Source organism: Mytilus edulis, chromosome 11 (genome assembly GCF_963676685.1).
Source record: "Mytilus edulis chromosome 11, xbMytEdul2.2, whole genome shotgun sequence".
NCBI lineage: Eukaryota > Metazoa > Mollusca > Bivalvia > Mytilida > Mytilidae > Mytilus > Mytilus edulis.
Window position 1 is genome coordinate 55,525,391 of NC_092354.1, and position 20,981 is coordinate 55,546,371.

General features: G+C 31.9%; 1 protein-coding gene across 3 annotated transcripts in view; it reads left to right on the forward strand.

The window, feature by feature from the left end:
• Positions 1–20,981, forward strand: part of LOC139495842 (talin-1-like) — a 123,993-nt gene that overhangs the window by 74,008 nt on the left and 29,004 nt on the right. For all 3 annotated transcript variants that reach the window (XM_071284242.1, XM_071284241.1, XM_071284243.1), the window contains 17 exons: positions 311–394; positions 1,264–1,491; positions 2,755–2,874; positions 3,765–4,102; positions 4,962–5,055; positions 5,729–5,818; positions 8,347–8,469; positions 9,030–9,173; positions 12,345–12,647; positions 13,095–13,276; positions 13,987–14,119; positions 14,826–14,927; positions 15,254–15,571; positions 18,190–18,411; positions 19,358–19,504; positions 19,836–20,002; positions 20,400–20,583. In XM_071284242.1, coding sequence (XP_071140343.1) covers positions 311–394; positions 1,264–1,491; positions 2,755–2,874; positions 3,765–4,102; positions 4,962–5,055; positions 5,729–5,818; positions 8,347–8,469; positions 9,030–9,173; positions 12,345–12,647; positions 13,095–13,276; positions 13,987–14,119; positions 14,826–14,927; positions 15,254–15,571; positions 18,190–18,411; positions 19,358–19,504; positions 19,836–20,002; positions 20,400–20,583 — 2,979 coding nt within the window. The remainder of the gene's footprint in view (positions 1–310; positions 395–1,263; positions 1,492–2,754; positions 2,875–3,764; positions 4,103–4,961; positions 5,056–5,728; positions 5,819–8,346; positions 8,470–9,029; positions 9,174–12,344; positions 12,648–13,094; positions 13,277–13,986; positions 14,120–14,825; positions 14,928–15,253; positions 15,572–18,189; positions 18,412–19,357; positions 19,505–19,835; positions 20,003–20,399; positions 20,584–20,981) is intronic.

Genomic DNA, 20,981 nt, shown 5'->3' on the forward strand with positions numbered 1-20,981 from the left:
GCTTCAAACTTAGTACACATGTTCCCTATGATATGATCTTTCTAATTTTAATGCCAAATTAGAGTTTTTACCCCAATTTCATGGTCCACTGAACATGGAAAATGATAGTGCGAGTGGGGCATTCGTGTACTGAGGACACATTCTTGTTGAAAATACATTAGTCTGTGCATACAAAAATAATACCACAGAATTAAAGAGTTCCACATTTTAGGATGAAAAATTAGATTTAAAAATTGTCCCTTCTTTGTATATTCCGAGGTACATTTGTACTTTTGCATATAGATAATATATTTTAACTTTTATTTTGCAGGCTGAGTCCTCAGCTTCTAAACTTGGAGCTACATCTAAGACAGTAGGATCTGCCATGGCACAGCTCCTGACAGCTGCTTCACAAGTATGTTTCAGTTTTGATAATATTCCATTGCATTAAATTTCCTGACTTCAAGGAGAAATAAAATAGTGTGTACAGGTTAATCACTAACTGCAAGGACCTCGAAAAGAGTAGTTTTCATATGAATGATTTAAAACAATGATTTAATTCTGATTATATCTGTGGAGTAATATCTCATAATTTGTTTTGACTTGAACTGAATTGGTTTCCTTGTTTTGTAAAAGAAGATGCATTCATCTTGAAATTTCAACAACTGTTTTAAAAGATTAAAATTCATTTAACAGAAAGAATAAAGGTCTGCTGTCAACACAAAATTTACAAACAAACCAAAAAAATAACATCAAACATTACTGAATTGGGCCACTAAGCCCTCCCCCTTATTGAACTTGATCAGAGGAATAAAAGAAGTTGCATTCATATACAGACAATGAAAATCAATTAGAAAAACCAACATTGTCTGTAATACCACAGTGTTCAAGCTAGTCTGCAGGGAGCCAATCATGAAATGGGCACTTCAACAAGCGATTGATAATTATAAAAAAAAAGCATGTCAAACATTGTCTTATGTAAACAGCAGGGGTTTCAGCTAGGAGTTTTGAAGGCTTTAGTCACTTTTACAAGAGGTGAAAATCAGCCTTATTTTGAGTTACAGTCAGGGATCAATGACGTTTATTACTAGTATAGGTATGCCCAAGTTCTTCAATGAATAGGATCTTTTAAGGCATTGGGCAAATTAGTTCACCAAAAAAAAAACTCACAATCTCTTTAATAACAGTGTGGTAGACAATAAAAATACAGTTTAATCAATTAGTGAATAATATTGTTTTAAACAGTGTTAATTTATTAATTGGAAACCTTAAATTCTTTCATAGGGTAATGATAACTATGTAGGAATAGCTGCCAAAGATACAGCCAATGCTTTACGTGTACTGGCTGATGCCACTCGAGGTGTGGCAGCTACCTCAGATGATCGTGAAGTACAGGAACTTGTTGTGGAAAGTGCAAGGGAGGTAATTAACCAGTCAACAAAATTATTGGAAGAGGCCAAGAAAGCCATGAATGATCCTGAAAATCCAGAGAATCAACAAAGATTAAACCAGGTACTTAATGCTTCCTAATTTTAAATAAATTTGGAACCATAAAATGACAGATTTACTGCTTCTTAATTTTTAAAGAGATTTAAAACGATAAAATGAAAGATTTACTGTTTTCAATTTGTTTAAACCAGATTAGTAGAGTAATCAAATACTAAAAGATTATCCATAAGGCAACGGTAACATTTGAACAAAAAAAAGACTCTTTTGCTAAATTTCACATTTGTTTAAAACAAATTATCTTTGCATGAAAACTGCTCATTTATGACAAAGTAAAATTACTTAAACAATTCGAAATTTGTACAAAAACATTTAGAACTTCATGCAGGAACTTCTTAGGAAGAAAGACAAGAAGTTAGCAATATCCTTTAACTCTACTTTCCACTATATAGATGATGTTCTTTCACTAAACAATTCAAAATTTGGTGACTATGTGGAACGCATCTATCCAATCGAACTAGAGATAAAGGATACTACAGATACAATTAAGTCGGCTTCATATCTTGACTTACATCTAGAAATTGACAATGAGGGTCGGTTGAAAACAAAACTTTACGACAAAAGAGATGATTTCAGCTTTCCAATTGTGAACTTTCCATTTCTAAGTAGCAACATTCCAGCAGCACCTGCATACAGGGTATATATCTCCCAATTGATACGATATTCCCGTGCTTGCATTTCCTATCATGATTTTCTTGATAGAGGTTTGCTGCTCACAAGGAAGCTATTAAACCAAGAGTTCCAAATAGTGAAGTTGAAATCATCCCTTCGTAAATTTTACGGACGCCATCACGAGTTGGTTGACCGTTATGGAATACCCGTTTCACAAATGATATCGGATATGTTCCTTACGTCGTAACTACAATCCCCTTCCCTTTCATGAATATGACCTACCGAATTAGACTATTTACCGGATTTGTAATCACATAAGCAACACGACGGGTGCCACATGTGGAGCAGGATCTGCTTACCCTTCCGGAGCACCTGAGATCACCCCTAGTTTTTGGTGGGGTTCGTGTTGTTTATTCTTTAGTTTTCTATGTTGTGTCGTGTGTACTATTGTTTTTCTGTTTGTCTTTTTCATTTTTAGCCATGGAGTTGTCAGTTTGTTTTAGATTTATGAGTTTGACTGTCCCTTTGGTATCTTTCGTCCCTCTTTTAGAAAATTGGATTTTTTTTTTGAGATAGGGTGGTTTATTTTAATACAAACATCTGTCTTGTGCCAACAAATACGTAGATAATGAAATATACTAATTTAATGTTTTTTAGGTTGCCAAATCAGTATCCAATGCTCTAAACAACTGTGTGAATTGTTTACCAGGTCAGAGAGATATAGACAATGCTATTAGACAAATCACAGACTCTTTCCAAGCTTTGGCTGTAACACAGGTAAATATAATTGTCTCCCCTAGACCATATTTTGTTCCCTCTTTTTATGATTATGCTGATTGTAAGAGGCCAACGTTGATCTTTAAATGTTTACAATCATGTTATGATACCAACTTAACCATATCTCATCTTGGCTTTTTTTTTTCTTCAGAACATTTCCCCCCTAAAAACATTAGGTAATGTTAGTTTGATTCTAGGGTTTCTATGTTTTTCAACAGTTTGATAGTTTACATCACTCACTGTTCAAAGAACAAAAATTCTTGGCTGTAAAAGGAATGAGGGCTATTCCAGAAAAAAATGTATGGGGGGGTTGGAAGGCTAATAATATTAATAATACATGGGTGATGGATATCAAAGCAACTTTTCACACTATAATGCACTATAATTCTCAATTACAATTGTCTGGGTGGCGGGTGCTGACAAAAACTGCCTTCCAACCCCCCCATACATTTTTTTCTGAAATAGCCCTGATTTAAATTAGTGTGATCCTCTTCATATGTTAAACTTGTGACCTCAATCCATTGCATGCAACCATCCAGTTCTTGTTCTTATAGTAATGTGGCTTACTGACATGATACAATATAACAAGATTTATTAGTAGGCAGTAAATTACTTTGACTTTACTGCCCCCCCCCCCCCCCCCCCCCCCCCAAAAAAAAATAAAAAAAAACCAAAGCCAAACTTTCATATACTGTAAATTAAGAAATATTTGTGTGCATTTATTATTGCGACTTTGTCATTTTAGAATAAAATGCGATTTTAATATTTGCAATTTTGCAAAAAATCTTGTTTAATTCATATTAAAAATTCATAGTGCGAGTTTGAATTATTGCGATTATAGACCAGTCGCATTTTTTGCAATAATTTCTCAATTAATCTTTATTTGATAGTTTCCACCAACAAATAAGAACTTCCAGGATGTACAGTTAGAAATGAACAATGTAGCTGTCAATCTGAATCAAGCCGCTAGTGACATCGTCACATCATCACGTGGTGCTCCTAAACTTCTCGCTGAGTCCACACGTCAATATAGTGCCACCTATGAAGAATTTGTGAAAACAGGACTGACCATTGCTGGAATTACAAAAGATAATGAAACACAGAGCCAAATTGTAGGAGGTTTGAGAAGTGTTTCCATGGTTTCTAGTAAACTTTTAATGGCTTCCAAACAAGTGTCTGCCGATCCTAATGCACCAAACTCCAAGAATCTCTTACAAAATGCTGCAAGGTAAATATTATCATGATCTACACAGGCAAATTTCACTCACATCAATTTCACGTGAATTTAAATTCATGTGAATCTCACGTGAAATTCACGTGAATTTCACCTCAAACGAGCTTATACGTGAAACTCACGTGAAATCAGTTTTTGTGATTTTCATGTGAATCTAATGTGAAACTCATGTGAATTTCACATCAAAATCACGTAAAAAATGTTCATGTGAAATTCACATGAATTTTTAAAATAGAGTATTTCAAATAACATCTAAATTTTCAAATTTAATTAAAATCATGAAAAATATCAAATTTTTTTGTTGTAAATTTTACGTGAAATTCATGTGAAAAGTTTCATGTATAAGCTCGATCTATATACTTTAGTACAAAAATTGAGAAACTACTGCAGATAGGTAACAGCTGATAATTTTGTGATTGGACAATTATATGTATTTGTTCAGTTATATATACATTCTATCACTGCATTCAATGTGATACAATTATGATTTTTTCGGACAATATGCAAATCTATTTCAATGATCTTTAAAAGGATGAGTTATTTCTATATTGTCATCGACATGGTTGCCTTTGATTGTGATGTCACAGGAAATTCAGAGGAAAGCAAGAAAATTTGATGTCAAAAATGAATTTTGACCAAAGAAGAACTGAGATCAAACGATCAAAACAATGATTAAATAAAAAAAAAAACAAAAAAAAAAACAGGCCAGTAAAAGGATAAATCAGTTAAGAATGAGAAAAATATTTTTTTGCTTGAGTGAATATTAAAGTTATGAATTAAAGTTGTGTAAAGATACATTACTTTAGATGTTGAAATAAGTTTATCAATTTATTGGTTTTTTTTCAATTCCCAGGGCAGTTACAGAAAGTATTAACCAGTTAATAAACACCTGTACAGTGTCAGCACCAGGACAGAAGGAGTGTGATAATGCTCTTAGACAAATACAGGTACTACTCATATATGGATATATCATACCATTCAGTGACTAGAAAATGTTGGCTGCAATGAAAATTTTATAAAGCTATTCTAAACTTAATTGGGGCTATTCCAGAAAAAAATGTATGAGGGGTTGGAAGGCAGTTTTTGTCAGCACGCGCCACCCAGACAATTGTAATTGAGTATTATAGTGCATTATAGTGTGAAAAGTTGCTCTAATTCCCATCACCCATGTATTATTAATATAATGTGCCTTCCAACCCCCCCCCCCCCCCCCCCCCCCCCCCATACATTTTTTTCTGGAATAGCCCTTACCAGAAAAAGACAATAAAAAGGAAAAAGTAATTTTAGATTGAAAATAGCAATCTGTACAGCTGGTACATGATATATATTTTTCTATTAACTTATTTTTTTGAAATGAAATTTCCTTTTTGTTCCTTTGTCAGAGAGATTAAACAATTTCATAAATGAGTCAAGTTTAACTTGTTATACTAACCCCTAGCCTATAGACATCAATGAAGATAACTTTGTCCATATATTCTTACAAAACTTTCTGCCGTCAATTATTTATGTCTTGCTAAAAATATAGAACACATTTGAATTATTAAAAAGCTGATCTAAACATTTTGAATATTAGATACTTTATAAATTTATGTTTAATTGACACCATATTTTTGTTTTCAGATGATGCAGAATCTGTTAGAGAGTGCCAATGAACCTGTGACTGACATGTCCTACTTTGAATGTCTAGATGCTGTCATGGAGAGGTCAAAGGTAAATACATTTAACCTTTAACCTTTTGAACTTTTAGAATTATATTGCAACATATGATATAAGCATCTTCATATCCATTGGTTAACAAATACATTTAGATAATATTGGTTACAGGGGAGGTTATTCATATGTTAACGCCAAATTTTTACAAGTGGTCAATTTTGTTAATATTTAAAAATTATTAGTTAAAAACTTTGAAATTTATTATACAGTAATTATGTGTTCAAAACATGTTACATATTTATTTTGATAAATTGACTGACAATTTATATGAGTAATTTTGATTCAAGATCTATCTTATAATAGATTTTGTAACAATAATAGAAATACATATTTAAAAGACATTCAGTTAACATATGACTGGCCTTTCCTCTAATGAGCTGCATACTGAATACTATTTTGCAGAAGCTAACTATTAAACTTTAAATCATATGCATACACTTACAAAGTAATGGTTGAAATCTTACTAATTGAAAAAAAAAATGAATGAAAATAAAACTCTTGTTACCTCCCTTAGTTTTTATTACTCCTTCTGATGATTGATTAAGTTGCTTATATATTCTTTATATCCTTATTAAAATTTTGATTAGGTATGAAACCTTGTCAGCTCTCTGGTAAATTTAGGCTATGAGAAATTATATTTAAATTTTAGGCCTTCTTTCACCTAATTATCTAATATTTCTCATTTATTTGCAACTTGAATTGAATTATGAATGTCCCTCTGACAGAAATAAGCCAGTGTAACAAGGTTTCATTACTATTTTGATTTGACCTTTGAAGTATGTTTTCATTTGACCTTTAGAGAAATAATATTTAGCAGTAATTTGTTTTTTTGAGAGCATGTAAGATTTATTTTTGCTTGTCAATACTATATATGGTTGAATGGTTTTGATGTGTACAGGTTGTTTCAGGGACATGTTTGGGTAAATTTAGTTGTTTTATGTTTTTTTAACACCTTGTCCTCACACGATTAGTTGCTGATAATTAAGTGTGTATCCAGACCCAAAAAAAATGGAATCTGAAATTATTAAGTAGCAGGTTGGAAAGCACTTCTTACTTTTTGCCAGACTTAAATGAAATTAAAAAAAAAAAAATTTTTCTATCATTACTTAAAGAGGATTTAAAAAAAAACCACCTGTCATGGGAATGTATAAATTGAACTCGGGCTTGATATTTCATGGGCGGGGGGTTTTAACAACAAAAAACTTTGTACAAACATGTAACAGGGAAATGGCCAGTATTGTAAAGGGTTTAGGGCTTTTTAATAGACATTTATTGCATGACGATCTGAAATAAGGATAGAAATAATTCCAAGTTGCTGGATGCACTCTTTTGTTATCCATTGCATGTTAAAGGTTCAGGTTTACATGTTGGCATGAAAGTCTGTACAATGTTTTTGTTACTGTTCATGTTTCAAGTAAATGGACCTTTGTTATCCCTTCCAAATTTTAGAAGCTATAGTCCATGTTTTCCTTGTACACTAACCCTATTTTACCATCTCAATTCTGTAGTGCATTTAACCATATTAACAAAGTCATTCCAAATTAATAACATGATCTACTTTACTATTTTCAACAAAATAGATTAGAGTCCTAACTTGTTTCAAAACATGTGTCATTTATAAGGGCCGCATTTAATATTATCAGTTTATTTTCAGTTTTGTTAAAATTTTGTTTTTAGTAACACAACACAGAAAAAAATAAGATATTACAATTTGTTTCTTTTATTATCAAAACTTCAAGCTCAATTTTTTGATGATTTTTTTTATAAATGAGTTACACTGATTGACAATGTTATTATTGTGATATCAAATCTAAATATTGCATAATCATATCTGAGTTATAATAGGGACGACATCAAAAGTTCAATGAAGGATAAAAAACTTAATTCACATAGTTTTTTCACTGACCCCTCCCTCTTACCTTAATTTGGGAAAAAATGATTGACCAATAGAGATATATGTAAAATCGATTTTAGATTAACAAAACTTACAGCAAACTATTTGATTTATGTTTTTTATCCTACATCGATCTTTTGATGTCGTCCCTTATCAACTGAAAATTAAATTTAAAATCCAGCACTATACTATATATATCAGGTCAAAATAAAGCTAGTAAATGATTTATCAATTCATGTAATAGAAAATCAAGGAGGGTTTATTTGGTTATAAACCTCTTTAGAAAAAAAATCTTTTTTATATAAGTTCAGCCTTTTGAAGATCAATTTTGAGATATTTATATACAATACAGATATAAACAACTGTATACTTGTTTGGCTTTCTAAATATTTTGATCTGAGCTTCCCTGATGAGTCTTTTGTAGACGAAAAAAGTATCTGGCTCATCAAATTTTAAGACTGGTATCTTTGATAACTAATTGTATAAATATTTTTAAAACAAAGGTGAATGATTAGCTAGCAAAATTGCTGATGAAGCCTTTAAAAAATTTAACTATTGGGCAGAGGCTTGCCACTTTAAAACCTTTAGTTATTTATGTAACACTTATTAATGCTATAAATTTTGTTTGTAGAACCTTGGTGAGTCTATGACAGGTATTACTAACCATGCTAAGAAAGGAGAATTAGACGATTTCTGTGATTCTGTTCATAATTTTGCTGGGTCAGTTTGTGGTCTAACAGAGGCCTCTTCACAGGTAAAAATTAGATGATTAAAATGTTCAATATTATAACTGAAAATGAAAAATCTAGTTTCATCAGAAATTTATAATTTGGAAAAATAGAATTTTTATAAAGAATGTAGAAAACTATATTTGTTTTTTTTATAATTTTGAAACATTGTCCAAATAACATTGTTTGTGAAGGAGAAGAAATGCAATTTTATTGAAAGTAAATTGTTGTTCGGGAGAAAGCCCCTACCCGAAAAACTTTTGTGGCTGAGAGGCAAAGCCAAGTGTGCAGGTAGATAAAAACAAACAAGAAATAACAGGATTCACCAGGAAATATTAGATCACAGCAACCACCATCAATTGACACCCCAAAAACTAACAGATATACAAACAAACACAAACTATAAACTCTCAAGATTTAAGATAGTATATTTATTTGTCTACTGAAACTCAAATATATGAACAAATTTAACAAGTAATGACTCAATTGGGACCTCTTTTAAAAGCATTATTATTTCTGTGTGTTACTTATATTGTTTCTTTAAAGACATAAAGATTTCAGTGTTTTGATCTATATCTATTTCTAGGCAGCTTATTTAGTTGGAATATCAGACAAGGCTTCAGAACCAGGACGGCCAGGATTAGTCGACCAGTCACAGTTTGCCAGGGCAAATCAGGCAATACAACTTGCCTGTCAGAACCTTGCCAATCCAGCAAGCTCCCAACAACAGGTACAATATAGAATGTTTATAATAATTTATTTATAAAGGAATTTATTGTGCAAAACTGTGTATAGAGGGATTTAATGATGATGTTTGCCTTTATCTGTTGGGCTCCATTGTTTTATTACTATATTGTACCCAAGATTTGTCCTTCATAAAAAATTGAACATATTTTTTACCAAAGCAATTCATATGTGTTAAATATTTTTGTCACCATTTAATAATTTTGATGTATTTTGTTGTAAATGTCATTGGTTCAAAGATTTTTTCCATTTTTTGGTTGGAATCAAATATGATCTATATTTATACAAATAGAAATTATAGTCTTATCATTATGTAGTAGAAATATGATGCTTATTTATATTTTTAGATTTTTTTTTAAATTCAAATTCAATTATTTTATTTTAACCACCCTAATAATCCAGGTCTAATTGCTCCTTCATTATTCTTTTATAAGTATTACTCTTCCTGGACGTCTAGGTCAATGGTACGTTTCTGCATACGATATATGTATGTCTTTAGACAAACATCTTTCTTCCATTTTAGTTTATTTTTATCTGTACTGCAATGTGTTACTTTATTAAGAGAGTCAAAAGTTCAGATATATGCTGAAAGAGTTCAAAAGGCAGAGAGTATTGTCAAATTGGTTTTTTTTGTTTGTTTTTTGGGGTAATTGTTTCTTCTGAACCATCCTTTAAGTAAGCTAAGTGTATGCATATTCCAACAACATAGCTTTGTTTTTAAAGGAAGTCTTAATCCAATTTTTTTTTAAAATAACATCATTTCTTTAAATTGTATTTTTAGATTTAAAAAAAACCTTTTCTCTGGTAACTTTCAAAACTTTAGAATTTATTGGGTACGAAGCATACATGGTACTGAGGGCAATTCCTGAAAAAGTATATGCGGGTAAGGGCAGGGATAAAAAATAGATTAAATACTGACCCTATTAGGTATTTATTTCTGGAAAAGCCCAAAGGTCAGCTTAATGATTATCGATTTGATAAAATTTGTAACTAAGGGACCAAGTAAATATTGATTGAACTCTTCATTAGTTATTGATGAACTTTGACTCTCACTTAAATTTCCTTCCTCACTATTGTCTTGTCTGCTAGTACACTTATGTAATTGTGTATTTTATTGACCCCCTCTAAACATTACATATAAGTCTTCTTCAGAATCATGTATACCATATATTCATATTTGCCAACTATTTAACCTGAATAATTCAGTTCTTCCCCCTTAATGATCTCTCCTACTTGTGAGGGTGTGAAATTCTAACACTTAAACTTTTCATGGTTCCTTACTTTTGATTGGTGAGGTGATCAGTCAGCATTCAGCTCATTTTATTGATATAGGTAAAACCTGAGTGAATTTTAATTGATTAAGGTGGTACCCAACGCCTTAACTAAAATTAATTTGGCTCGTTTAATTTTCATAAAATTTTGACAGAGTATTTACTTTAACCCTTTGACAAAAATATAAAAATTTCAAAATATTTGAACCAACCGTTTTATCAGAAAAATTACACTGGTTATATAGCAATTTGTCAAACACTTATTTTGATCATTGAGAAGCTTAATATTCCCTTACCAACACAACGTAATTAAAACGTTTAGCTGATTTTACAGAGTTATCTCCCTGTAGTGTTAGGTACCACCTTAATTGACAAGTTTTCATTGGAATGCATTCATCATCAATGTAGCCAATGAAGAGCAAGGGAATACAAGGACTGAATTATTTGGGTTATTTTAAGTTATGTACAGCATATAGTAAATCATCATGGATATTCTTGTATCAAGATATCATGGAAAGGGGGAGTATAATATTTTACTGATAAGACATTTATAAGACCTATTTGGTGCAATCTTAGAAGCATAGGAAAAGAAGAGCCAGCAATGATAAAACGCATTGTACTGGTGATCATTAACACAGTCAGCTGGAAAGTGGAGGGTAAACAGCCTTAACAGCAACTTCCTACAACTTCATTAGTCCATTTGTGAATGTAAACTCGACAGATTTTGACAGGGGACCATGACATAGTTTTTATATGCAATTTATAGATCATTTTTTTTCGAAGGGGGATTCAAAAATGGTCCTTCAACTCTCCAATTATTCTTAGGAGCTCCCAAATTCTGAATTAGCGCCTATAACTTTATGCTATTCTTGAATAAATTGCTTAAATGTTGTAAGTAATTTTGTCATTTTCTTTTTTTAGAAATACTTTCTTCAATGTTTATTTTGGAACAAATATTATAAATAATTTAAACTATAAAAAGATTGTTTATAAAGTGTTTTGAATCAAGTTTGTGTCTTTTTTAACAGTGTGTATGCCTTTTGAAAGAATGTTATACACACATTAATTACACATGTATTACACATGCAAGTGATATGGTCAGCACATTGTATGCCTAGGAATGTCAACAGAATATCTAGAAAAATAGTTTTTTTAAGAAATAGTTCAATTTAGCAATTATATGACACAGAAAAGGTGTTTATGAATTGTTTTGAAAATATATGAAACTTATGGTAAAGAAATACAGTTATGTTATAGTTGCTTTATAATACTGAAATATTTCTAACAACATTAATACATATATCATAGTGCAAATAGTATAATAATGATATTTTAATTCCATTGATTTCTTAAAATACTTCATTAGTAAGGCTCTTTCTTCTTGGTTATTTAGATTCTTTATCTCTGTTGACATCAAATCATCTCTATCATTTATAATTTTAGTATAACAGGGTTTTGCATTTACCTATTGACAGGTTTACATCAAGCAGGGGTACTTGCGATCACTAGATCACCTAATTCTATCTTTTATGAATATGGCTATACTTTTGGAAATGTAGATTGGGAATGGTTTACAGATGGTTGTTTTAATCAACTAGAGTTATGACCTCAGATTTGGTCATCTGCTAATATATATGTATTTGGTCTTTATTCATATATTTTTTGTTAGAACCTTCTAAAGTCTTGGTATTTTATATTTATTTTTTTTGAATTTTATGACATACCAATGCAATATGCTATTTATATATTTATTTAAATTGCAATGTGCTATGCTTTGTATGTTATTGGAATGACAACAGTTTCTATGGAATCATGAGACTGACTTAGAGTCAGCCAATCAAATTTCAGATAGATCAAATTCAAATATTATGATTGACCTATTTCAGGTTCTGTCTGCTGCTACTGTTGTTGCCAAACATACTTCATCATTGTGTAATGCCTGTCGTCTGGCATCTTCAAAAACAACCAATCCAGTGGCAAAGAGACATTTTGTGCAGAGTGCTAAAGATGTAGCCAATAGCACAGCTGCTCTTGTTAAAGCTATTAAAGCATTGGACAGTGATTTCACTGAACAAAATAGACAGAAATGTGCCGAGGCTGCTAAGCCATTGATCAATGCTGTGGATGAGTTATCTACCTTTGCTTCATCACCTGAGTTTGCCAGCATGCCTGCAAAAATAAGCGCAGAGGTAAAAATTAATGAAATGGTTGATTCAAATAATTAATAATGTTATGAAATAATATTTGCTTTTAAAGTTAACTTTTGCTCTGGAAATAGTTTGTCAATAAAATTTAAATATGAGGGTTGAGACTGAAAGATAGAGCAATAAAGGTCACTGGAGTTTGGGAGGATTTTCATTAATGTTTTCGTAACTTGTGTCATATCGTATAGCAGGTTATTTTTTGTGGATGTAAAATTTTGTGATTTTCATTGAATCAGGTATACAAAATATTTTGGCATCTTTTGTTTTGGTGGATTCCTGACTTTTATCAATACCTTCGTATGTGCACTATTAAATTGGCAGAATTTATTTTTGCGATTTTGCTCTATTCATGAAAATAACCCACTATACGGTATCCCATTTGCTATTTTGGCCAAACTATATAAATATGATATTTTATTTTATTTTTTGTAGGCAAGAATTGCCCAACAGCCAATCATCCAGGCTGGCAAGGCAATGATAGGAGGAGCTTCCAACATGGTCCAAGCAGCCAAACAATTGGCTGTCAATCCTAAAGATCCGCCCACTTACCAGATGTATTCAAGCTACTCAAAGAGTGTGTCAGATGCCATTAAGAAATTAGTAGCATCAATCAAGTATGTAGTTAATTTTGATTGGTTGTTAGTGTATGTAGTTAATTTTGATTGGTTGTTAGTGTATGTAGTTAATTTTGATTGGTTGTTAGTGTATGTAGTTAATTTTGATTGGTTGTTAGTGTATGTAGTTAATTTTGATTGGTTGTTAGTTTGTAAGTTCTGACCATTTATTTAATTATTACATTGTGACTATTTTGATTTTGTAGGAAAAACCTGGATTATTGAAAAATTGTCTCAACTGAGCTTTTGTATCAAAATTTTATATTCACTCAAAAATGCTAATAATCAGACAATTTCATATCAAACTCTTTCAATGCAGTTGCTGGGTTGTTGTCACTTGTGGTACCTGCCCTCTTAGTTTGAAATTTCCTATTTTAGTTTTTTTTATCCCAGAAAAAAATCTATGTCTGCTACTGGGGGTGCCAATTTTTAGGGATTGAATAAAACTATAATTTTTCGTGGATATTTAATTTCATGGTTTTGCCAAAGTCTACACTCATTTCTATTTAACATTTGTAATTGGTTAGACACTGTAATTTGTGGTTCCCAGGTAACCACCAAATCCATGCAAATTAGTATCAAAAGAATAATAAGGAATTCACAGTATTTAACTGATGAAAATCTATATGAGCATTATTTTTGCAAAGAATAATTATAAAAGGACATAGTTCATATCAGCAGTTTGATTGAAATATAAATTTTATTTTTAGGGACTGTGCTCCTGGTCAGAAGGAATGTGATGATTCATTGGACACTATTAATCAATGTGTCCGTAGTCTTGACCAGGCTTCATTGTCTGCAATCAGTCAAAGTCTTACTCCTAGAACTGAGAAAACACTACGGGTGAGTTCATTAACACAGACATGTGACAGAGTTGTCAAGCCACAACTGGAGATTTGGAAATTTTCAGCTGGATTTTGGGCTTCATAACTGGAGATTTTTAATCGACCTTTTATGGACGTACACAATGTAATTTTTTGTGTTTAAACTGCATATCATCCTGGTATGTGTCTTAAAACTAGCTAGTTATCACCAGGTATTGCCAAATGTCTTTTATTGTTGTATACACAGCCTAATCCTTAACACCTTCATTGATTACAGGACACTAATTGCATTTTTACCTTTGGAACAAAATCAAAATAGGAAATAGTGACTTCCATCTTTCTCAGACTTTTCCCATATCAATTTTGAGTTTCTCGGACTTCTTCTCTGTCTGTATTCAAATTTTGTAAACAAAAATGTCTACTGAAATTTTCGAGGTTGACATTTTCAAAAAGCGGAAGATTTCAAATTTTAACAGGAGGGACAGAAGAGGGTCTGAAAAGTGGGAGATTTTGACTCCCACCGGAAGAATCACATGTATGTTAACAACGCTGCTTCCATGGTCTGCACCAAAATACAAATGTTTTCTTTCTTTTCTGTTTGTCAAATTTAGATATGTGCTTTGTTGAAAAGATCAAATACAAAACTAATTGAAGATCAATATTTTTTATGTATTCTTAAACATTTAATTTGATTTTTAAAGTTTACATTTTGAATTTTTTAACAGGGCTTCCAAGAACAGATAATAGGAAGTGCAAGGGAAATTCTGGATATGGTTGACAAAGTGAAAATAGCTGCTAAATCTGAACCAGAAAATCTAGGTTATAGGGTAAGTTACTGAAGACAAAGTGAAAGTAGCTAATCTAGGTTAAAGAGTAAGTTACTGTAGACAAAGTGAAAGTAGCTGCTAAATCTGAACCAGAATATTTAGGCTATAAGGTAAGTTACTGTAGACAGAGTGAAAGTAACCACCTATTTATATATATATAGAATAAAATTTTAAATTCTTTTTAATTCTAACATAATTCTAATGTAAATGATACAAAGTACAGTTTTATGAATTGAAGTGCCTCACCCCATGCATTAAAAGCTGGAACAACCCTTAGGCAATTCTCTCTTGATTAACATACAATGACACAATTGAATTCATTACAGGTTACTATGATGGCCAGTTATTTTGAACCAGTTGCTGATGGAGCTGTGGGAGCTGCTTCTCAGTCTACAACATCAAAACAACAGACACACACACTGGATCTTACCAAAACCGTCATGGAGTCAGCACTACAGTTCTTATTTGCCTGTAAAGAAGGGGGAGGTAATCCAAAAGCCACTCATACCCATGAAAATATTGAGACTGCTGCTGAGAACACGAGGGACGTGTTACAAGATCTGTTACAAGCCATGGAGGAAGCTGCTTCTCAGGCAGGCATGGTTACCAGTATGATTGAGAAAATTACCAAATCTATAACTAAGGTAAGAGTTACTTCCCTTTTACATTACTTAATCTACTTCTAAGGCAAGAGTTGTTGCCCTTACTTTGATTATATATGTTCCCATCTTCTTTTGTACATGTACTATTTTAGTACTTTTACTAAACACTCCTAAAAATGTACCAAAACAATATAGAATTGAATACTTGTGAGCTATTGTACTTTAAACAACAGTACTGTAAAGGTAGATGAAAAGTGATTCAGGTGGGGGGGGGGGGGGGAATCATATCAACTGGTATAATTTTTGTCTCAGAAGGAACATGCAGTCAAAACGAATTTTTCTTTAAATGCATAATTGTAATATATTTAAATAAGTAGGCTCATTTCAAATGAGAGTTTTTCAATGAAGACGGAATTTTTCTTAAGGAAATATTTTTTTAAATAAGAGAAAATAAAAATTCAATGGCAAATAAATGTATAATTTACTAAAATATATCATTTGTTTAAAAAAAAATTGGAAAACTGCTATTGTATATATAAGGTAAATAAAATTTTAGGATCAAAATTGAGTTCAAACCTAGTTGTAGAGCTATTCAATGTACACTTAGAAGACTTGTTATTTCTCCATGCATTTAGATAACAGTGATGTTTAGGGTGAGTTGCTTTGAAAGGAAATACTTATAACCAGAGAAATACACAAGAGTTTTTACAATCAGAATCCTTCTACTTAATTGTTTTTTTCACTCTATCCTGATCTTTCCAGTCTGGACTATTCCATTAAAATGAATGGGTGAGAATTGGACAGGACTTCAAAATCCCTCTTTTAACCAAAATAATATTGTTTTGAAATTTTGGATTCATTGATGGATTGTAATTGACCTACCATCAAAAAATCCCCATCTACCCTCCATCATAAATTTTAATGGAATAGTCCTCAGTCTCTTTCTGACCAATCATCAACATAAATGTACATTTATGTCAGGCCATTCTCAAGCACTGATAGGTCCTGGATCCTGAACCTTTGATCTTCACAATATTAAACCTGGCTTTGAAATAAGCTAATTTTCATTGTGTCAGGCTTAAATTAAAATATTGTTTGTTTGCCCTTTACCGACCGACCCTATAAATTCGTTCCGCCTGAAAATCTTTTATTTGTGTTTACCAGCAAGATTTTATTTTATTTTATTTATTGTTCCTACCAAAAATCTTATATTTGTATTTCCCGCTCAAAACTTTTTTACCGGAATTCTCAGGTTTTATCTTTCCTGTATAAGGTCTAGTCCGTTTGGTATCACATGAGCGTTTGACATGAATGAACACTTGCATTTGGAGTTTCAAAGCATTTGTTTGAAATCGATGTTGAAAGCTTTGAAATCATGATTTAATGAACGTTACTCTGTGTCTTTATACATGAAGAGCAGGGTTCATTCAAAAAAAGTTCGTCCAATACTAAATTATCAACGTGTGTACAAAATATTTTGTAAACAGACTTTGTATCCTATGTAGGGATGGCCTTTGGTGATCCGTAGATTAGGATGATTATGTTAATGATGCCTTCGACCAGCATTGATATATTCTGATTTATATCTGACATGAACCAAAGGTCTGTAAAGGGGAGAATATTTGGCAGTAAAATCGCCAAGTTTTTCCATACAGATCCTTTATAAATGCGGTGTAAAATACGTGACAATTGAGTTTCAAGTCTTGTAGCATTTTTATTGGAAACACAGGCACACACAAAAATTTAAACACTCTAGGGACTTTTTCTACTAGTAATGTACAATGTATTTCTGCCCAGACATATTTTACCAGAACAAAGTTATCTCTTACCTGCTTACAGAAAAAATTTAGGTCTAGGTAGGCGTTCAAGGTACATAGAACTATTAGTGCAAGTTAAAATTCTTAAAAATTCCAGGTATGTAAACGTTTAAAATATGCCGCACAGCCCTATATTTTGAAATTTGAAAAAAATTGTAGTGCATATGAATTAACTTCACATTCTACATGATATTTTTTCTTCAAAACTTGGGACTATTATACTAATAGTTCTAGAAACTTATTAGCAAAAGCATACTTAAACAAAAGCAATACAGACAAAAATGACATCATGCAGATTTTGTATCTATAAAATAAAATATTATACCTACCTGCCTACCCATGACAAAAAATGTACCGAGCTAAGTTATTTTTTGGGAAAGAAAAATAAAATATTTTACCTACCTACCTACCCTGTTTCAAAACATAGGGTCGGAAAAGGGCAAACAAACAATATTTTAATTTAGGCCTCATTGATAAATTCTGGGGATATACTTTCTGGTACATTTGGTTATTTTGGAAAAAAAAATCACACCCTTTTGTTTTAAAACTGATACACACACTTTTTTCTCTAATGGTTTTAATCCTATTTCATTGATTTTAAATAAAAGTAGTATTTGTATTATTATCATTGAGAGATAGTGTGACATCATTAGGGATTGTTGCATATTTTTGTGACATAACAATATGAATTTTAAAGAAAAGTAAGAAAATTAAACATCACAATAATGACTAATAAAGAACTGATATCAAAGGAGATGCATGATGATTATAATAAAATAACTTACTTTTTGGAAAAGTATAACTCAGCAAAAATTAAGAATTTTTTTATTATTAACTTTTCAGACTGACCAGAAGATCCAGATCAGTGAAACGGAATCCTATGTAGATTTCCAAACCAACATGGTCAGCGTGGCCAAGAAGATAGCCATGACAGCACAAGACATGGTGGGTAAATCTACCAGTAACCCAGCAGAACTTGGATCATTAGCCAATCAGCTGACAAGAGATTACGACCTCCTGGCTGCCAACTCTGCAGGAGCTGCTGGAGCGTCTGCTAGCTCGGATGTAAGTGTTAGAGAAAATATTTTTATTGGTTTTTAGAGAAAATATTTTTATTGGTTTTTAGAGAAAATATTTTTATTGGTTTTTAGAGAAAATATTTTTATTGGTTTTTAGAGAAAATATTTTTATTGGTTTTTAGAGAAACATTTTCTTTTGTAGTTTTTGATTAGTTCTATCGTATCACTAGCCTGTCGATATGGTAGGTGCCTTACACTCCAATCTTAATTGATTGAATCATCAGTTATCCTGCCGCAGGTCATGCATGACTCTATTCTTACATTCCTACTCCCCCAAACAATTAAAACAAACACCCATGAAACAGCCAATAATGCCTCAAGTGACTTAAATCAGGAATAAAACTTTTTACAATTGACAAGATTTCTGATTTTGGACAAGCACAAATTGAATATTAAACTGTTAATATTTTTACATTTCTTCATAACGCACATATTATGTTTGAAAAAACTACAAACAATATGTATATAAGTGTAAGTAAGTTATATCTTCTGACATCAGACTCAGACTTCTCTTCAACTGAATTGTTATGCATTTTTTTCTACATTGGCTAGAAGTATAGGGGGAGGGTTGAGATCTCATAAACATGTTTAACCCGCTGCATTTTTGCGCCTGTCCCAAGTCCGGAGCCTCAGGCCTTTGTTAGTCTTGTATTATTTTTAATTTTAGTTTCTTGTGTACAATTTGGAGTTTAATATGGCATTCATTATCACTGAACTAGTATATATATTTGTTTAGGGGCCAGCTGAAGGACACCTCCAGGTGCCGGAATTTCTCGCTACATTGAAGACCTGTTGATGACCTTCTACTGTTGTCTTTTCTATGGTCGGGTTGTTGTCTCTTTGACACATTCCCGTTTCCATTCTCAATCTTATAATTGATAGAATTTAATCAAGGACCATTAAGCATCTTACATTTTATTTTTTATTTCCAGGTGTCTAACAGAATAAGGACAACTGTGATGGATCTTGGAAAGAGTTGTATAGAACTGGTACAAGATTCTGGTAACCTACAGAGCAACCCAGGGGATACCTACGCACAAAGAGACCTGGCTGATCATGCTAGGAGTGTTAATGAAAAGGTATTAATCATGTTCCTTTCCATGTTTGACAAAATTTATCGTCTACAAAAGTTGTTGTGGAATACAAAAATATATCAACGGTATATAGTTGTTGGAATTGGCTGTTATGTGCATGGTAAAATTCTTCTGAAATGAAATAAAAGGGATATATTGGTTACAAATTTTGATTCAATTTATGATATAGTTCTTTTTTGTTGTTCAATATATAAGAGCTCAACTATGCTTATCATAAAAGCTCAGGCTATGTTCAACTGACTGATACTTGGTGTCAATCAACCCTTCATACTTTGTTGCTTAAAAAACTGTATTCTTAATACTATATTTTTTACAGGTAGCCTTTGTATTGGCTTCCTTACAAGCAGGATCTAGAGGTACCCAGGCTTGTATTAATGCCGCTAGTACTGTCAGTGGCATCATTGCTGATCTTGACACTACCATTATGTTTGCCACTGCTGGTACACTGAACAGAGAAGGCGAGGAAAGCTTTACTGATCATAGGTTAGTTATGACTACATCTGTTTAAAGAGGGTAACAAGGGAAACTAAAGATGTCTACATTTTACAATAGTTATTATGTTGTGATGGCAGTGAATTGCTAAATGTAGGTTTGACTATTTTATTCAAAACTAGTTAACTGATGTTCTTTTAGGGCAGTTGACAAGAATTTATTGTTCCAAGGTTTAAAATCACTAAAAGAATTGATCATGAATTTTTACTTAAGTTTTCTATAGGGTGTCTGAAATATAGGACAACATTATTTCTTATTTGTGAAATTAAAACAAAAAAAATATCCTTTTGTCACTTAACATTAATATCCAGACAGTTCACTTTAAATAAATGCCTTCATAAAGTTTAAATGTATTTCCTATTCAAGTTGAAATTTGATTTGTATTCAGGGAGAATATACTGAAGACAGCTAAGGCTTTAGTTGAAGATACCAAAACATTGGTGGCAGGTGCTGCCTCTAATCAAGAACAGCTGGCAGGGGCTGCCCAACAAGCTGTCAAAACAATCACAAGATTGGCTGATGTTGTTAAATTTGGGGCATCCTCACTTGGAGCTGACCAACCAGAGGCTCAGGTAAATATAATATCATTTAATGACACATTTTCATTGTATGTCAAATTCTTACATAACGTTACCACGAGTAAAGAAAATATCTATCTTGAATCTTACTCATTGTTAATTCAGTTTCACATGGTAATATATGATTCTTTTGTCTTTGGAATTTAATTTTACACACTGTCAAAATGTGTGAGCCCTTACAGAACATCACAAAGAAAGGTCTTGGGTAGCAATCCAAAAGTGTTTGCAATGTGATGTTAGTAGGTCAAATGTTGCTGAATCTCACACCTATCTCTATTAAAAAACTAGATAAGTGTGTCTATGATATATAATAAGTACGTAAATGTTTGACCAGCCCAAGAGTCTTAACTTATTACAAAATTTATTAGTTTCAGATCTTGTTGTAGAGTTTT